Genomic DNA, 21,002 nt, shown 5'->3' on the forward strand with positions numbered 1-21,002 from the left:
CACATTTCATGAAACGAACGAGCGATGGGCAGTGGAATTTGTCCCATACAGCACAGAATTTGCCATATCGCTGCAACAACGCTACAACGTTGTAGCATTGTTGCTGCAACTTTTGTAGGAGGTGCTTCTCTATAAAAAATAATTTTGATTTCGATTTGAATCCAATTTGGAAAGCACTAATTCGAATTTGTTGCATGGAACGGAAATACGATCTACAAATTATATTCAAAACCATTTTAAATGCGATCTTAAGAAGTCACGAACTAATCAGAGGAATACATTAGTGCCTTAAGACATTACTTAAAACTGTCTTGAAATAAGAGCTGACTATGAATAAAAAATTTGTTCACGTCGCATGCTCTAAGATGCTCTAAAATATTCCTACCATAGCATTTATTCTAACGCTCGTTGAAGTGAGTAGGAGTTATAGCAGGAGCACATTAAAACATCCTGAAGTATACGATGCGAACAAATCTAAGGACTTTAAAGATCGCGACCAAATTCACAAAAGATGAGATGTATGCAGTACACGAATTCGTAGTTGATTGGTTAAAATCTGCCGAATAAACTTCCGCTTCTTCCCTGTAATATATACACATGAATCGCATTGTATAATTCTTTAATGAAAAAAACTATATTTTCTATTCAGAATTTTGAATTGAGCAATATTCACCATGCACTTAAAATTTTTTTAGATTGAAAGGCACAGAAATATGCTTCCCACAAATAAATAAAGTGCATTGAGATTAAAAAGAATTTATTTCAACATTTGCTAATGCGTACTTCTGAAAATCTGAATCCATTTCAATCTATTCTCGTTTGGATTGAAAGTACTTGAAAACGGCGCGCTTTCCATCGTGATCGATCGATCGATTGATAGCAAAGGTCGATTATGTATCTTGAAATGAAGTGAAAATTTCAAAAACGATTCACTAAATGTTAATTAATGAAATTAATATAAATATTCCAGTGAATTTGCTCAATGTTGTAATTTTCGTCTTATTTCAAGAGTTTCAAGATACACAATCGATCGCTCTCGGAATCTTCGGAGAAAAGCGGCGAGGGGGATTGGGGAAGCGGCAAGTAAAGTGTAGTACGGTGCAGTATGCGGAATAGAAAGGGGTATAGTCCCGTTTCAGACTCTTGCCGTGCGGTGGCGTTGGCGCATCCACCGCGACGACTCATTCCCGTAATGGCCGCCGTCTGCTGGCGTTGTCAGTGAGTGTGCGGGTGCCCGTCGCGAGTAGCTGTGTGTTGCGTCGGGAAGCTGCTACTGTGTCGTCGATGAGTCTCGCGACTCAGATCACACGCGAAAGATTAAATCGCAGTGGTGAGACGCGAACGATACGTTTTGACGCGTCGCGTCGCGGGTTATTTCTCTTCGCACCGGCGATGATTTAAAAACGAACGACTGCATATTAATTTCGTACACACAGTGTTGTGCTTTACCCCACCACCCTCTTCCGCCACGTCTTTCCTCCTCCACCTATCTGCTCCTGTCCTCTGTTTACCCGGGGCGCGCGATCGTGTCGAGTGTCAGCGACCCGTCCGAAAATTCGCGACGGCGCTCTTCCGGTTTGTCTACCTGATCGTCCCGCGTCTGTTCGCCGAGACGCGCCGATGCACGCAACGGCGTCGGATGGGCTCTCTTTCTCTCTCTCTCTCTCTCTCTCTCTCTCTCTGTTTCTTTCTCTGTCTCTCATTCTTCCTCCTTCTCTCTCTTTCGCCATCGAGAGATGGTAAACACATCGAGTGACAGCATGTGCGAGTGAGAGGAAACGTTTCGACTCATCTGGCCGAAGTCGAAATCGGAATCTGCGAGGGAAGGAGCATCCAGTAGGACCACGGCCAGCAGGCCCCGAATTCTTCCTCACGTGGTTCAAGGCCGTCTAAAAGCGTCCGAACGTCACAAGTGCTTGCTTGCTTGCTTGCTTGCGTGCGTACGAGCGACGTGAGGCGACGCGAGACGACGCTTTCCACGCGAGGCGACGCGCGAGAGAGCTGTCAGCGTCGCCGAGACATTTCTCCGGTTCTTCCATCCCGGAATATCGAAGCAAACGAAATTCCAGGGCTTGAACAGTCTCCTCGAACGACGACAACGACCAAAACCCGATGCACCGTAAGTATCCTGTTTGGTCTTTCCAATTCTGTAAAGCTCGTTTCATGTATTCTCTAATCTAGCAATGTATTCTCTAAGTTCTTTGAAATTGAATCTTATTCTATAATACCTGTTTCTATCAATAGAAAACTAATCTCAGTTGAACTTATTCTTCATTTTTTTCTAATTCTTAAAACTGGAAAAAGATGAAGAGAACCAAGATTAAAATTAATTGTTGGAATTGAGCCTAAAGAAAATTGAACCAGTTTTGAAAAAAAGTGGCTCAACTTTCAAAAGTGAGATTTCACTTTTCAGTAACATTCATTTTAAAAGTAGTCTTTTAGACCATAGATTAACTTTAATCTCTTCAACTTATTCTTCAACTTATTCATCTTTATTTAATTCTTAGAAATGAGCATAAAATCCATTGCACAATGCATTGAAAATTAAGGATTATAAATTGGACATTAGAATTCAACCATTTACATTTAAATGGATTAAAATTTCACTTATCTGACTGAAAAAAATAAAATTTAATCTTTAATTCTTTAATCTTTTATGTATATTGTGTTATGTATATTGTGGCTTTAAATCTGTCACTGCATTAAAGAATAAAAATTGCGAATTGAAAATTAGAATTCAGCCAATCAGAACGAAATGGATTAAAATTGGAATTATCTGATTGGTTTCGAATTCTACACTAAGAAAAATGTCTGGTTGGAGTAATTGGAATTTTAATTGAAATTAGACGAATCAGAACTTTCTGATTCTAATCTAATTGTGATAACTGGAATTCTAATGTAATCAGAATGTTTTCTGATTACATTAGAATTCTAGTTATCGTCCATCTTCAACTAGATATTTTTCAGTTTAATTTACAATCCTCAGTCTTCAATATGTAATGTGACCAAGTTTAAACGCCATGTGATTTGGAAATTACATATTGATTTATATTTTTCAAATATTTTCTTCAGTGATTCGATCGTTATTTATTATCGATTGTAATTACTTTTTTTCTAAAGCAAAAAAAGAATTTATATTGATTTCTATTAATGTAAATTAACTTTAATAAAAATTTTAATCGAATTAATTTATTTTTTTTTAGTTCTAATCATTAGAAAAGGGTTAGTTGAATCGAGATTAAAGTTTCTACATTATAGAAATGGACATGAGTCTTATGTAGATGAACTTTAATCTTGGTTTAATTTACTTTCTACTTTTTTCTAATTCTCAAGAAGTAGAGAAGGATAAACAGTGAATTAGATCGAGATTAAAGTTAATCTACATTGGTAGAAATGGACATTAAGTCTGCGACAGCGATGCCGTCTTTCATCATAATCCGTTTTCCCTCTGGATGTGTTTTGACATGTCGTTGAAAACGGTGTATATTCCTCGGTTTAATCTTCTCGTGACGGTGGAAACGTTATTGACGTATCTCTGGACGTTTCCGCTGATTTCTTCATTCGTCGCAACTTTCCAACTTTCTACATCACTCGTTAATATCGTCCTAACTATGTCTCGGGTTAAAATGATATTTTAGATTTCGTTTCAAGTTAATTGAAGAATATGATTTCATTATCATTCATTACTCTTTAAAGCTCACGATAAACATTTTCCATCGTAGATTTGTACAAGAATAATAAAATGATTCATCGTTTTTATCAAAAAATGTTTAATCTCTTCCCAGTGTATAATAACGAGATTTAATTCTATTATTTCAATATATCAATATTTTTTCTTGAGTACAGTCATATTATAATGATAATTTTCTCTACGTAGAAAAACGTAAAGAAAATGTACAGAAATAAATCCCTGAGTGATTGTGAAAATGCCTAAAAGTTGTATCCTCTTTTATCGTATGACAATATTGAATATATAGTATAACATAATATAATATTAGCCTTAGAATATTACAAGATTAATACTGAGATTAATATTACATAGTTACACAGTTATTTACATTGTACGATGTCACGATGTCATAAGCGTAAAATGAAACCTGCGAAATAAGAAACAACGTAAAAAATAAAATATTAATTACAGTGATACATAAAAAATGTAAAAATTAACATTTTTATGTTAATCTTTAACATTTTAATATGCTTGGGACGTTCATTATATGTCTTTAAGTTAAAATTAATATTTTATTTTTTTATAATATAATATAGTATGAAGCAATGACAAAGATAAAGAAAATGGCTAACAGTTATTTTCAATAATAATTAATAATTTATGTCTACGAACACACAGTTTCTAACGAAAATTTGTCACGATTTTGTAGTGTAATATTAATTGAAAATCGACGCAAATATCCATAAAGTCGTTATTTTATTTTTGTTACTTCTTAAAGCTGTCATTTCCAAATCAGAGAATTGTTTATGCGAGCGACATCGTTTGCAAATTCCCTCTTTGTCGTGTTCTAAAATAGACCAATGTTTTTTAGCTGAAGTTTTCATATGATTCATCTTTCTTCTCTTTCTTCACGTTGAAGAAAAAAAAAAGAAAAAAGATGAACGGTGCAAGAAAAGTTCAACTAAAAAGAACAAATAGGTCTAATAGTTACACCTATTTGTTCGGCGAATATTGGGCTGAGCCAATATGAGTGCGGGCGTCACGTGGATGGATACTCCGTACTTATATACATATCTACTTGACTGTGTCGTAATCATACAATGTAATTATGCGGTAAAAACACGTCACGTAAGTGTGGCTCAGTTTTATCAAATACTTGACTATCGAGCAAACACATTGTGCGATGTCAATTTTGGCCTATTTTTTAATGAAACTTTCATGATTTCGTACTTATCACAAGTAATAAACGTGACATGGACAACATGCGAGATTCTCACAAGTCATTCTATAAAAAACGATAACAGACAAAATTATTTATTTTTCAGATAACTTTAAATGGACTTTTGTAAAATTCTGACTCATATTTTTTATTATTGAACAATATGATGTAAGTACTGATTATGTAATTTTCTTTCTAAGGCGAAAATATGAAAAGTAAACAATTTCTCTTTAACGGTAAAAATTTTCACTTTTCATGTTTCTGTCTTAGAGAAAAAGCTACATTATTGCCACCATGGTTTATCGTAATTACTAACAATACGTTTAATTTTAAAGTTGTAAAAGGAAATTTTATATCTTTTTTTAGAACTTTAAGATTAAACTTATTTTAAATTAATGCAGTATTTAATTATTCAAAATTTCAATAAAGAAGAAATTATCTCAATTATCAATGAAATTTATCTTATTTAAATTTATCTTTAAATACATTATTATCAAATAATATCTTAAAAGTTTAATTATTTTAATTTTTATTATTTTAAAAAATTTAATTATTTTTAAATTTTGATTTTTAAAATTATTCAAATTATTGAAAACTACAAGTAATTTCAAATAATAGTTTCTAGTATGATCACTTCGGTACAAATAGGAATTGAGTCCTTGAGTATCACTGACGCGTTTTTGCAAAAACAATGATAGTGTCACTGACGTAAGCGCAAAAAGAAAATTTCTATACTAAGTACTATGGTTTAAGAAACTTGGTAGCTGAACGATTTTAACATCGCTGAGAATGACAAAAGAATATTTCCGCCGATATATCTTTGTCGAAATGTCTCTTTATTTGACTTGCCTTTGTAATCTCAAGATTTCCGATGATTTATTAGAAATCTATGAAGCTCTTGCGTATGAATCTAATATTTTTGTTTTATTAAAAATGACTTCGACACAAAAACATTTATTTCTCCTCGAGAAATTGACATATTCTACTCGTTATCGCTATAAAATATGCTACGATGTGCTTGATAATAAATGAAAAACACTATTATAACTAGCTTACATAGCTTGCTTCTCCCGTTACTCACGATTTCTCCTGCAAGTCTGAGATATATCCGCGAAAATATAGAGAAAATATCCCGATGTCAATCTACGACGGCAATCTACGCGATGTTCGTTACGTGTGAAAATTTGATTATCGAGGGGAAAATCGATTTCAATTATTCGTGATTTATGGCTTCGAGACGCGTGCTGCGTCATGATGCCTTCAAATTGCGGAAACCATTCGTTACCACTTCGGACTGTACATCTTGTCCCAGCATAATTTTTTTGTCATTAAATGAAATTATGATCAAATGAAATATTCTAGATTTTAGATCATACAAGATTTTAGATCATTTCAAAAAGTTATATTACGTGTAAAGATGGTTGCCTTACGCGGTTTTTCTAATATTATTAGATGAGAACAAAACATTTATTTTTTATATTTTAATAGTTTTATGATTTTATTTTATTTAATTAGATGTATTTAGTAACTAAAAGAAATTATATGATTAAATGAAATAAAATGGAATATCTTCGATGTATCACACTATGTAAAGAGTCTTTAGGTTGGACGATTTCTCTAATATTATAATGATTATAGTTTAAACGTTTTCTATTTTTTATATTTTAGTTTTATATTTTATATTTTCTATATTTTAGTACTTTTATAATTTGATTTTATTTAATTTAATTAGGTATATTAAAATCGTAACTATGATCGTTAATTTAATCATTTTAGAAATTAATCTAATATTTTCACACAAGAAGTTTTACAGGTGATGAATTATTTGTGTATTGCAAACATCTAATTTTCGTATTATATTTATTTCTAATGTATGCCGAAAACAGATTGGAAATATACAAGAAGTTACAAGTTATTATTGCATATGATATGATTGAATGATCATACATAATTATGAAACCATTATTTAAATTAATTTTCCTGTAATGGTTAAAAAATTTTTAAGATTTTACTTTGTTTACATTCTAATGCATTCGGAAGCATTCTTTTCCGAGGTTTTTTTATCATATTTTCAGTGACTTTCTTGATACTTTGTTTACACGAATTATCATCCTTTCAGTTTCAGGACTTTTTGAAGATCCAGAAAAAGAACAATTCTATGTTAGGCATTTCAAACAACAAAAACATTTAAAGAATAATCTTTTAAAAATGTTTATGTATTTTTAAAAAATATTAGGTCGGGGAAAAAGTTTCTTTCGTATTTTTACAAAATTTTTTGCAAAAATTTTGTTGTAAAATTTTCGTTACAACTATCATTCGTTTAAGAATAAAGTTTCACCTTAAGAATCTGATTTTTAAATTGCGATATGATGATTTTTATCGGAGTTATGAGCAATTAAAATTAGAATGCTCTTTTACTTAATTCGCGAATAACTAAGTAACAAAAAATCATAAGAACATTAAAAAAAAATTTTGTAGGGAAAGCTTCAAGCTTTTCAGCTCGTTTAATTAATTTTTAAATGTACAATTAAATGTAAAAATTACCAAACTCATAGAAACTTAAAAAATATAGTAATCTTTCGAAAGTAGAGATTTCAAGCTTTAAAACTTTTTTTTTTAAATTTAAATTTCGTTCATTTTTAACGAAGATATTGTATATACAATTTTGAATTAAAAAATACGAAGAAACTTTTTCCTCGATCCAATATATATATTAGTATTGAACTTATATACAGAAAAATTTATACTGTGCACAAATAATTATTTATTTCAAATATTTTAAAAAGTTTTTATCACAAATCTATTATAAGTTCATCACAAGCATCTTTATTTCAAAATACATTCTGACAATTTCAGTAAGTTTGATACTTCAATCAAAATTATTAAATAAAAACATGTTCAATTTGCTTATTACATAAAGTCGTTTTTTCGATCAATTTTATATTCTTCAATTTTATATCATTCAAGAGAAAATAAATTCTTGTTTTGAATACATATTAATGAGTTTTCGTAAAATTTACAATAAGTAGATATTTTAATTAAGAAAGTATTTTTTGTTTCGTAAAAACAACCGTTACTTAAAAGAAAGAAAGTAAATTGAATGATAACTTTTCTTAGCAATAGAATAATATTTTTCTATGTGTATTGGACAGCTCTAAAAGACACCTTACAATACCAATGACTTTTAGAGTACATCTTAAAATTTGAAGACATTAATCTATAAAATAATGTTTTAAAACAAAGGAAAAACAATTTTTGAAGCATCTAAGACTTTAAATACAGAATCTAAAAATAATTTTGTTGGACTCTCAAAATAATTTTGTAGAACACAAACTGATTACTAAAATGTCAAAACTTTTTGCAGTATTGCTCATCATGCTTGAAATTCCTACGTAATTAGTTTGATCCAACAAAATTATTTTTAGTATCTAGCTATATTTTTGTATCTAGCTATAGCTCTTTACATATTAGGTATTTAAAAATAGATTTAGATCTGAAAATAAATTTTATTGGACTATTAAAATAATCAGAACGTTCAAATTAATTGTTAAAATGTTAAAATTTGTTGCGACATTATTATCAACACTTACATTCTACATAATTATTTTAATGATCCAACAAAATTATTTTCAGATCTAGCTACATTTTTAAATACTTTATCAAAACCATCCTTTCCGCGTAGATCAGAAAACTCTTTGTAGACATTTAGGAATGTGTATATTCAAACAACGCGTATATATTTATCTTTTTACGTCAATGTTCCTTGAAATTTTCGACACTAAACCAATCACCTGTCGGTGCAATTTTATTTTAGGAAAATCTGAGTCAGCCCACGAAGAGTCGTCCGCTGGCGACGAGGGGAGAATCGTGCCAAGTTCCGGTACCGCGCTCTTCCTACATTTCGTTTCGAATCCTGGTTCGCCCTGTGAGGGATAACGTCTGTTTGTGACCCATCGACTGTGATTTCAACGCGTGACGCCACTGCCAAAAAGAAAACAAACTAGCGTCGAACGCGAAACCTGCGTCTTCGTCTCCGCTTCCTTCATCTTCGAATGTATTCGTCAAAAACGAATGTCTTCCAACGTTGTATCAGAAACGCAAGAGACGATTTTCCGTCGTTCTGCTCCGAGATACCTATGTCTTCCTACGAGTTCCAATGCCCTTAATCGGCGAAGCAACAGAACCTTGACTTCCTTAAATTTTTCTTAAAGCACTCTCAAATATACGAAAAAAGAAAGGAAGATCGATTTCTTTGCCAATTAAAACACTACGATGTGCTCTGAGAATGTTGCTTGATCAAGTCGCAAACGCAATTCTTTGATTATCTCACTTAATCTGTACCGTATTCGAACGCAAAGCACATTGCAAAAACGGAGCCTTGCTCATCATCTGAACACATTCGAATCGTGACATCATCACTGCGTTTATTCGCAGTTTAAGCAGCCACCTGTTCGAATTAGCATCTTTACAAAACTATTCTTTGTTCGTCGCGGGATACGGCAGGACGACATCGTGACGACTGTCGAGAGGCGCATCATCAAGTCGGTCGCGTGTGATGCGACGCACGCAGGGCTGTTGCTACTGTCGTCTCGCGTCATCTTGCGCGATCGCCTGGTGGCAATAACAGCGAAGATGTTCGGGAAAGTGCCGCCGTCAAACACGCCGGATCCGCCTAATAATAACGGTGGCCAAACGTCAGCCAAGTCGTGCACCAAGCCGGCGACGACGGACACAGCATCGTGTCTGCCGTGCTTCTCGGTGGAGAAGACACCAACAGTGAATGCCGACGACAAGGTAAGACCTTGGCGACCGACGAAGGACAACGCCGACGATTCGCTCACCGTTGTCTCTGAGGCTTCCAGCAACTCTCTGCAATCGCCTGCCAACTTGTTGGACACTACATCCATCACGATGGAATCCCCTAAACCTTGCAGGACTGACGAAATAACAACGATTTGTGCAACTGTTTGTTCCAAGACCGCGGCCAAGTGTTTGCCGAAAGAAGGTTTGTCGCAAGTTGGTAGGAATCACGCCAATGCAATGCAGAAGAGTCCCTCCGGTCAAAACTGCTCGAATTACTCGAAGACCGGCGTCGGTAGATCACGACGACCGCAGTCTACCTCAACTGCGAGAAATCTTAACGTCGAGTTGTGTGCGAGAGACTATACAAAAACTGTGAAGAAGATTATTAATCGAGAGTCTCCGAACGACAAGGAACGTCAGACGATATGTAACGAGCAGCAGTCCAAGTGCTTGCAAGGACACACCCCCTCAGTTACGGTTGCTGCCAAATTATCTTCCGCGAGATCTTCCGAAATGATTTATACGCCATTGTCAGGCGAAAAGAGATCTGATAACGAGGACCTCTTGACGGACACGTGCGCGAATTATTTTACGTCGAATGGCGCACCTAATGTGCCAGTTGTGAGCGATCACTTGCACGCGCATCAGAAGTCAGCGATTTCAAAGGTGGTTGATGTCAAGGATGGCGCTGATTCCGCGATCACTACTACGCCTTGCGAGGATGACAGCTGCGAAAGTGATTTCACCACTTCAACGCTGTCCAAAGATTGGACGACGAGGAGGATCAGTAGTGACATGTTGCAGCAGAATTGCACGTCCTGCCTACCACAGGATCTGCCCACGGAACTGCAATTGTCCAGCTCGCCGAGGAGCTACAAGGAGTTTAAGGAGAAGTGCCGCGATTCTCCTTGGCGGCCCACGGAAATGACGGAGAGTGGTGCTGTGCATGGATTGACGATTTGCTCAGGCGAGACGTTTCAGGACTCGAGTTCGAAGAGGCGCACTGGGGCGTCCTGTCAGGCACTCAGGCATGCCGTTGCTTCATTGAATCGCCTGGATGATTTCTACATGGAGAAGATCGGTGCGGGCTTCTTCTCGGAGGTTTACAAGGTAAGGTGATATTTGATGGAAAGAGAAATTATTATTATAATATATATCGTATGAAAAAATAATTAATAATCGATTTTGCGTAAAAGAAATATTGATCGTCTTATACTGAAAAAGAAATTTTAAATAAAATCATCTATTAATTAAAAGTTAACTGTATTGATAATGGAAGTTTATTTCAACGCTAGAAATCAATAGATAATGAAGAGGATAGTATTTTTGGAATAGATCCTTAATAAAATATTCTTCCCTTCTCTTTGCAATTTTGTGCAAATAAACACTCATAAAATGTATTAGATATATATCTTAAATTAAATAATTACGTCATGTAACTTTTAAATACCATACTATGAGGAAAACCGAGTTATAATATATTTAGCCTAATTTTTATAAAAATAAACATTAAATGTAAAAAATTATTTTTCAATTAAAACATCAAACATCAAGAAATATATCAGTATAAGAAATATATCAAACAAATGTATGTATTTCATCCAAAAAAAAAAATATTCTGTCATTTAGCTTTAGTTAGCTTTAGTTTCATATCAATGTCAGGATTTTCTATTTATATATGACTTCAAGAGAATACTCTACAAAGTAAAAGAATTTCGTATAACCGTAATGCTTGATTTAGGATTGCAATTCTCTCAATGCTAGAAGGATATCTTGCATACACATGTATTACGATAGTAAATAACACATAAATAACAAACTTCTTCTAACAAATAAATGTGCATTTTATATCTTTTTATTTCAAAAGGCTATTCGAATTATTATAATAGAATTTTCTATAGAGGAATTTATTTTTGATCATAACTTATGTGATCTCATTTTTATAGATGAATACTTCTTATAAATACACGCGCCTGATTCAAAGATTTTTGGCTTAGAGGAAATGCTATGAGGAATTTTCCATTTATCAGCAGAATATTCTTTTTAGGGTGTTATTTAAAAGAATTATATGCATTGGAAAAAGCATGGGAAAAAAAAATCTAATATATCGAATATCTAATATACCGAAAAGATGTTTGAAGGATTAAAATTAAATAATTAAGGTAATATTGGGTGGTCCGGAAAGTTCGTGCCGATTTTGAAGGAAAATTGAAACGCAGAAGATTTAAATTTTTAATTTCATTTTATTAAATTTAAATCTTTTGTGGCACGAACTTTCCGGACAACCCAATATTTTTTGTTTTACTGAACGGTAGAACGAAAATCCGGACGTTCACCTATCGAGGATACTATCAGATTTCAAGATACATATTTGATTGCGTTAAAGGAGGCTCGTTAGAAAGTTTTTCTCTCGTATGGCAATCTGCTTCTTCTTAATTCTCGCCATTGTTCATGAACAACAATCGCGAATTCGAAACGGACGCTCGCTGTATCTGGCTGTATGGAATGTGCTCTATCTTTGTAGATTAATATCTCGATGGAGATTAGATACGGCTACCTGGCACGAACGCGTAGCCTCGTGAAATTAATTCCACTCGTAATCACGCGGTTACTCATTGGCAATGAATGATTGGAAGATGTATTTTTTTTGTCCCGATTTTCCAAAAACGCATTAAATCTTCACTCTGTGTAGATCTTGTTAAAAAAGCTTTTTCCTTGGTCTTCAAATCATTAAAGTCTATCAGTTACTGCGCGAAACGAAAGAAGCTGCGGAAGTGGAATTTTTCATTCGCAATTCAGTGATTCTGAGTCATGTGAGCGATATATAACTCCAACACGATAAAGATAACATTTATCGCATAAATAGCGAAAGGAGAAAATGCAAGTGTTAGCAAATGTTTTACGCAAAATCTCAAATAAATAGAAGATACAAAACAATCTATTTTCTCATCTATTTTTTACCTGTTTTCACAAATTTTTACATTAACTGCTGTTACAAAAAGTAGGAAGAAACCTGGAAACTACGGTGGAATTTTTCATTGGCAAGGAAATAGTTCTACATTCCAAGTTTAAGCGATGACATCTTTTGACAAATGAAAATATTTCAAGCGAATCAGACTATTTGGACGATGCACAGCACTTGCTGTAATGTACTTTTCTATAAAATTTCATGGTCGCACACAATTTACATATGTGACATTTACAAATGCAGAAGAAATGTAGCAACTTCAGAATAGTCACGATAGCACATAAATCATTATCTTTATTTATCAGGACGTATAATTATCATAGAATCTCATTTTTCTCTCATTTTGACTTCATTTTTCTCGATTGTTATCAGAACTTCGTAAAAATTACCCGCTTTATAAATAAATTTATCAATTGCTTGAATATCTATTCTAGAAATTATAAGAATAAGAAAAGCATGTTTAATACAAAAATATTTTCGTCAATTTTATTCTTAACACTAGAATTTAACCAAAACAAAGATAACTATTTTGACTGATTTATATTTTTTAAAAATTATCTAAATAAACAGTACATTTTTTTTTAAATTGTTTATAACTCTTATTTAAATACTAAACTACTCTAGCTCATATCATCTAAGCTTTACTTACATTAGTTGTGTATTCACATATCACAATCTTATAACACTGTATCTACGTATAATCTCTATTGTAATATATGATTAAATTAGTTAATCTATTTTGTCTGTTTGTTTATATTCCGTTTTTAAAGATTACTTAAACATTTTTTTTTTTAAACAAAATGAAGATATGAAAAAAATTACAATTTTTTCTATATTTGAAAATGATACAAAAAAGTTTGGTGATGATTTAGGACCTGAATCAAAAATTATTTTAATAAGTAGATATATTCTTCTTTAAAAATAATTGAGATAAAATTTTCATTCCAACTAGAAAATTGTATTGTTAAATATTTTAAATATTAACCTTATTAAACTGCTTTATATGAATATTTATTTTTTTATGCGGAAAATATAAAATTTCTAGTTCCATTCACTTTTTGCAGAAATTATACATGCATCTGATTCATCTTTATGTATATATATATATATATATATATATATATTCAAATAGTAGAAATTAATCGGTAGTTCTAAGTGTTAAATGAAAGTTATGAAAGTTACTTGAAAAAACTACATTCTCAAACTAATCCTTGAACATAGCAAAACATATATAAATATGGAAATAACAGATGTGTAACTAAAGATTGTAGCAATTAAAATTTGCAAGCAGGAAGTCTCGTAAGCATGAAATGGACGTAAATAAATTGTATCGCTTTATCTATCACGCTATTATCGTAACGGTGAATCGATGAAAAATGGGCATGTTGACTCGAGATAGAGTCATGTAGCAATTTTGCGGAAATCGATCGATTCGCTATTAAGCTTGCGACACCGCATTCCGTGTTCTGCGGAGAGATTTATACACATGTCTCTTCGTCTTTCTATCGGTCTGACTTCTCCGCATGCAAGTGATAAAAGTGGCCGGAAAGCTGCCCCAGTTCCGCGATATTCATTTCATGCAGTCCGCAATTTTGTGCATTTGCCGGCCCGCGTTCGTGGCAGATGTGCCCGTCGAGGTGACGGCTGCACTGGACTACCTTACCTATCTACCTACCTATCTACACTATAAGTCAGCCGAGCGATCCGGGACCTTGAGAAGTATGCCGTGGCTTCTCCGGCGTGGATAGGCGCGTTATAAATAGGTCAACAGGAAATTGAGCACGCTCCGTAGTGACTGCGGTGATTCCTCCGAAGCAGCGGTGCGCAAATCTCGGACTTCGCGCGATTACGTAGTCTTTCGGACTCTTTTTCGACACATATGCCTGTTTCTACCACCAATGTAGATTAAATTTAATCTCAGTTTACTCTTTATCATTTTTTAATTCTTAGAATTAGAAAAAGATGAAGAGTTAGTTGAACCGAGATTAAAATTTAAAAAATTACATTGGTAGAAATGGGCAAAAAGTGACTTTCAGGAATTTTTTTGCTTTATTTTTTTACTTTATTTACTGGTTCTTCTATATTCCTACGTTTTACATATCCATGCCGAAAGTCGGGTTAAATTCATTTTAATAATTAACATTTTAATAATTAAATTTTATCTCACTTTCACAAGCTTCAATTTTTGTGCTCCGCGGAATAATTTCAACCACGCTCTTTCTCTCGTCTTTCCACTGTTGCCCTCTTGGCAAGGATAATATTTTTCTATTCCGCCAGATGTTGGATAGCGCACCTCTGCTTGAGCGCATTAGCGAGACCCTCGTTTAAAAATAAACTCGTGCTTCTCGATGTTATCGTGGAAGAATCGATCCTGTCGTTTGTGCCGTAGGTCAAATTCTACTTGCAATCTCCTTTCAAATATGACTAATATTATTAATCGGAAGGATGATGAATGATTCGGTGAGTCAGAGGCTGACATATTTGATATAATTGCTCTCGATTTATTTTATCTGTTGTCAAATGGTACATACTCGTACATAAGACATCGGTTGGCATCATGTAACAACTTCAAAGTATACATTTATAATGTTTGATAAGAATGTTATATTGTAAATTAGAATTTTTTATATCAGTAAATATTTAATCAACTTATGAAACATTATGAATTAAAAAAAGCCTAATGATTAATTTTATAGTGAAAAAAAGTACAAAGAAACTACAGTAATTAAATTTGGACAATTACTCTGATAGAAATTTCATGCATTTTTTGAGCAGTTGCTAAACAGTTATACTAACTTCTGTCTAGTAACTGAGAAAGAAAACTACTTAGGATCTCAATCAGGATGTAATGCTTTATTTGCAGTTACTGCATACAAAAGTTGCGTAAAATCTGAATCCATTTACTGAAATAATAAATAATGGATATTAGCTTGATTAATAAGCAAGCCAACTGCTCATGAAATGGACAGAATAAAACTCTATCAAGTTCTTGTCCATTTCTTATTCAGTAATGGCACAACTAATGAGAATACAGTAATATTAGATAATAACTGAATAGGTGTCTAGGAAAATTGCATACTACCAGAATTATAAGAATTATAAGAAACTGCAATAATTATATTTAATACTTAATAAATTTGATTTTTCAAAATAGAAAGAAGAAATTATATATATATTTATTAATAATTTCACATATTTTTTGTTACAAATTTATTGTTGAGATTTATTTTATTTAATTTTATAAAGGGAAATTTATTAAAAGGAGCAAATTGTGGGGAGAAAAAAGAAAAATAATTTAAAGAAAATTATTATAGTTATAATAAAATCGAAACATTTCGGAAAATTTCGAAAGTTGATAGCAACCGAGATCGGGTCACTAGAGGCTCAGAGGTCGTGCATTCTTGGCACGATAGGGCAATTGCCGTGCCAAGAGTTTTGAGCAAGTACATCAATTTTCTAGCCGAGTATGCGGTCGCATGCTCTTTAATCACTAACTGCGAACAAACTTGCTTACAAAATCTATGTCCGAATAGTTTTATTTTCCTAAGTCTAAAAGTAGTATTATCGCAAAATCAAGATTAGGACTAGTGATTTATTAGGATTAGTGATTTGGTGGTGGAAAAGAAAGGTCATATTTAGATTTTCTGCTATATAGATTTATATATATCTATAAGGAACTTTATCTTGAGAAAATCAGATACATTCTCTATCTAAATAAAATATAATCGATGAAAATAGAATTCAAGAAAACTGTTGGGAAATGAGATATTCAAATTTAAAGATTTAACAATCATTTATTCAAAAATAAATTGTATAAATCTTGATAGTGTATGTTCGGAATTTGAGTTTATAAATTAAAAAATAGTCATAAAACCGTTATTCAAAACTTCATATATTAAATATACATTTATATACATATCTCTACATATGTCTCAATTTTCGCTTGTTCAAATAAACTGTCGTTTCATGCAAAATTCCGTGTTTTCTCGTTGGAAGAATGATGAAACTACAGAGTTTGGAGTAACGTCAAATGTCACGTAACGATGAGCGATCGTTGCTATTGCTCTTATGAACAAATTGTTGTAAATAAGTGAAGTAGTTTCCTAGATTCATCGGTTAATACAAATTTGAAACTCTTAGACAGAAACAAGAAACAGCTTTTAGGATATTTATTGGTTATAAATGATTTTAAATATAAGTTTATTAAAAAATTGAAGTATAAGTAAATAAATTTTTAAGTATAAAATATAAATCTTAAAATGTCATAAGTCAATATTCATAATATAAGCTTCATAAGAGTCAATTGTTAAATTTAAGATCGTCTCGAGACAATCTTCATAAACCAATCACAGAGTCGTATTATCATCGTAAGACATTACTTAAAACTATCTTAAAATAAAAACGAATTATGTAAATACTGTATAAATACTGTAAACTTTGCAAACAATTAATCTCGTGTCTTTTATAATCACATTTAGATATTCAGGGTTAACATTTATGATATATAGTACTATACTTAAATAAAAGATAAGAAATAAAAGACTAAGTTTAGCTATAATAATGAAAATTCAGCTTGAATATATTAACGCTAGAAATGAATATCAGTAATTATGTATGAAGTGAATATTTTTGTTTGTTTTTTAGTTATGTAAATCTTTGATTGCAAAATTCGAACAATAAAAGAAAAACAACTGATAATTTAACATTGATAATCAGGTACATTTTAATAATCGCCGCAGGATGACCAAGGTCAGTGATAAGCTGTGATAAACAATGATAAACGATAATAAATGTTGCACTTGTTTTATTAAACTTGTTTTATTGACGAAGATATAGATAATCGTTAATTAATTTTTAAATTGCTTCCGTCTGCTTCTTAGATAAAGATTTATTGTGATTAACGTAGTATGTTGTTTTTGAAATTATTCCAAGTTACAAAAAAATTGAGAAACGAATCTCTCCGTATAGAATGAAAAATGACACGAACTGACGAAATTTACAAAGCACTCAACAATGTCGGAGGAAAGGATCAAGGAAAGATGTAGAGGTCTATTTTTAAACTGCGACGAGTTTCCATATGTGTAGTTGTGTCTTCGTGTATCGCAACGAATCATAATGCGTGTATCATGACAAATAAGAAGTCTGAACTTGAATCTTTTCAGTCGAGTATCGAGCCAAGTTTGCATAGCACATGTTAAAGTAGTTTGTTAATGTTATATCAACACTTCTCATTCAGACTAATTTGTAAAATATACATTCTATTGCCAAATATAATTTTGACTTTAATTTTAGCTTTATAATACTTAAAAACATGTTATTTTTCTTTAGATAGTATATCGGATGCTTCTTTTCAAGCATTTAAAGTATTCGTTGTTTATGATACAATAAATTTCGAAATTGTGTTAAGTTTTTCCACATTTGTGTCTTTGAAGCTCTATATTAAGAAAAAAAAAGTTGAAGTATTTAGAAGTCAATGTTATCTATGACATTTTCTTTGATATTTGTTATAAAAAAATTGGTTATAAAAGAGACTGTATAACGAAATATTTTCATTACTTGTAAAAAAATAAAATAATTATATTTATTAGAAATAATTTTTATTTTGCCATATTTAATTTTATATTTTAATAAAATAAATATTATATTCCACAAATAAATTTTTTATTATCTTTTCTTCAATATACTTGTAAAAATCTTTATTTATAATTTCTTATCTATAATTTCTTATAACTTAAATTCTATCTTAAGTATTGGACGATTCTGTCAGTATTAAGCTGATGATGTATTATAAACAACAAGGAATTCCATGTTTGAAACGTAAAATATGACATAAGTGGATATAGTTTCTTGTCGATCGATCAGCAGGCTGATTTGCAATACAAAAACCATTGTACATTACAGCGTGTAGCCGTCCGAAGTTTTGTGTCGTATTGAAAGACGCAATTCTATGAAACGAACGGTGATTCGCTTTTCTTATCTTTTCCCATTAACCGCGAAGCTCATATGAATAAGGTAGCATCCGAAGCGTACATTCCGTCCCTTATCGCATGTTTTGTTATTTCGGGCCCGGGATTGTTTCGAGCAATTGCACATTACGCAACCGACCAGTTTCCGTTGTGAAACTGTCGTTGTTGTAAGGAAATGAGGTGGTGCTTTCTTGCTCGAATAAGGCTCTCGCGAGGGGCCTGTTGAGAGAAACAAGAGTCTTACGAGATGTTCTCACAGCAATCCGCAAAGAGGAGGAGTAGCTCTCTTCCTCTCGTTTGTTCTCCGCCATTCATTCTACCTACACGCGTTCTCATCCTCCCTACTGACTTAAATCTTTTGATGCGGGTCGCCCGCAGACTCGATAGAATTTCCCTTCACTAAGGCCTCACCTCGATATCATCATTCATTACGTGTTCAATTACAGCTCTCATTTCACTTGATGGAAAAAAGAGAGTAATCATCATCAGGAAATTAGGACTTATCTATTTCTATGAATAAGAATTGCATCGTTCCATGTGTGCCAATTTTTCGTGAGACTCTACTTTAACGTTCAGTTAAAATTTTCCAATCTCAACGTTTATTTCTGTAATTATATTTTTCAGAAAAAAATTTTTTTAAATATTTTTTATTGAATACTTGAAGCATTTTGTTTTCAAAGAATAAAATAATATTTTTTATTTTAAATAAGTAAAATTTTCACTACAAAATTTATTTTTTAATAAATGAGCGGAAAAATTTTTACTCGCTGAGTAAAAGATCGGTTTCAAATTCGTCGAAAAATGAGTAGTAATTACGAGGAAACGATGTTTCATTCTCGCACACCTTGTATATTGTCCCGATCATGATTTCGTGCCGGCGGCATTAATCGTCGATCGAGCGAAAGTCAAGACGAAGAGATCGGAAGGAATCCCTCGTTCGAATTCTCTTTAATCGCACACACCACCGCCGTGGACAAATCGCCATGTCGCCGCGGAATGCAATTATTGTCTATATTGGTAATCCCACTGAGCTTCTTCGAGCAGTATGTGCGAGCGACAGCGAACAGATCCGCTGCTCGTAGTGAAAACGCAGTGAATTATCGATAATGACACGCATAATGGTTATAGCACGCAATTATATTGGCGATGATCGGGAATCGACGGACATGGAAGAGTCGGTTAAGAATGAACGCTTCATCGATCGCACGTGATGTTCGGACCGCGGACTCGAACATCGCGGACATCGCAATGATTCGATATGTGAGTGTCTCGCAAATAATAGGCGAAAGTCAGCTCGCTAGATACAACGCGATTGAAGATATATGGAAAGAACAATTTTGATGAAGCATCTAAAAATTTAGCTAGATACAGCTCAGAAAATAATTTTATTGATCCAGCAAACTAATTATGTACATATTGAAAAATATTCTGTTGTTAAAAAAAATGATTATACGCAATTTCTTTCCTTTAACAATCTAATATATATTTATTACAAATTTTAGAAAAATTCATTAACGTGTACTCAAAAAAAGAATTAATTTTTTTCTTGAAGAATATTATAAAATTGAAGATTTAGAATATATTTTGAATAATCTTTTGATATTTGTAATAAACTTATGATAGATTGCGGATATATAAACTTTTGAAGTGCTTAAAACAAATCATTATTATTTGTGTACAATATATATTTTTCTGTAAATAAAAATATCAAGCAATGCTGAACAATTGCAAAAATGTTGTCATTCTTTACTACATTTAAGCGTCCTATATAATTAATTATTTTGATGGTTTAACTAAATCATTTTCAAATCTGTATCTAGCTAAATTTTTAGATCTTCAGCAAAATTGTCCTTTCCAGAGTGCTTCATAATCTAGTGAACCATTTGATAATATTTCCTATGAATTCACAAATAGTTCGTATTTTATTTCATTCCTGCGATAAAATTGCAGAATTAGAAATCGTGTAATTTATTTATTTGTTTTAAACACTGAAAGTTTACCTCGAAATACCAATCGTCATTTATTTTTAGTAAACTTATATAAAAAAAAAACAGGAAAAATAAGAATGGGAAGCAAAATAGAATTATTTGGCAAGAAAGAGATATTTAATAATATTTAATATAGATATTTTATTACAGAAAATATAGATTTTTACACTTTATTTATTAAAAAAAAAAAATCTGAACAGTTTAAGAAAAATATTCTGAATTAAAATATATAAGCTGTAAAAAAATTCTTAGCATTAAGAACTTCAAAATTTAAATAACTTTGTTAAAAATGAACAAAATTTAAATTAAAAAAAAATTTTAAAGTTTAAAATCTCTATTTTCAAAAAGTCGCTATGTTTTTTGAGTTTCTGTCAGTTTGATATAATTT

At 32.2% G+C, this 21,002-nt stretch overlaps 1 protein-coding gene across 1 annotated transcript in view; it reads left to right on the plus strand.

Annotated features, from left to right (window-relative positions):
• Positions 1–9,521: 9,521 nt before the first annotated feature.
• The window catches only part of LOC105622156, a 34,431-nt gene continuing 22,950 nt past the window's right edge, over positions 9,522–21,002 (plus strand). Inside the window, exon 1 of the mRNA XM_012203586.1 lies at positions 9,522–10,802. Within this exon, the coding sequence (XP_012058976.1) occupies positions 9,522–10,802 (1,281 nt within the window). The remainder of the gene's footprint in view (positions 10,803–21,002) is intronic.

Source organism: Atta cephalotes (genome assembly GCF_000143395.1).
Source record: "Atta cephalotes unplaced genomic scaffold scaffold00041, whole genome shotgun sequence".
Taxonomy (NCBI): Eukaryota; Metazoa; Arthropoda; class Insecta; order Hymenoptera; family Formicidae; genus Atta; species Atta cephalotes.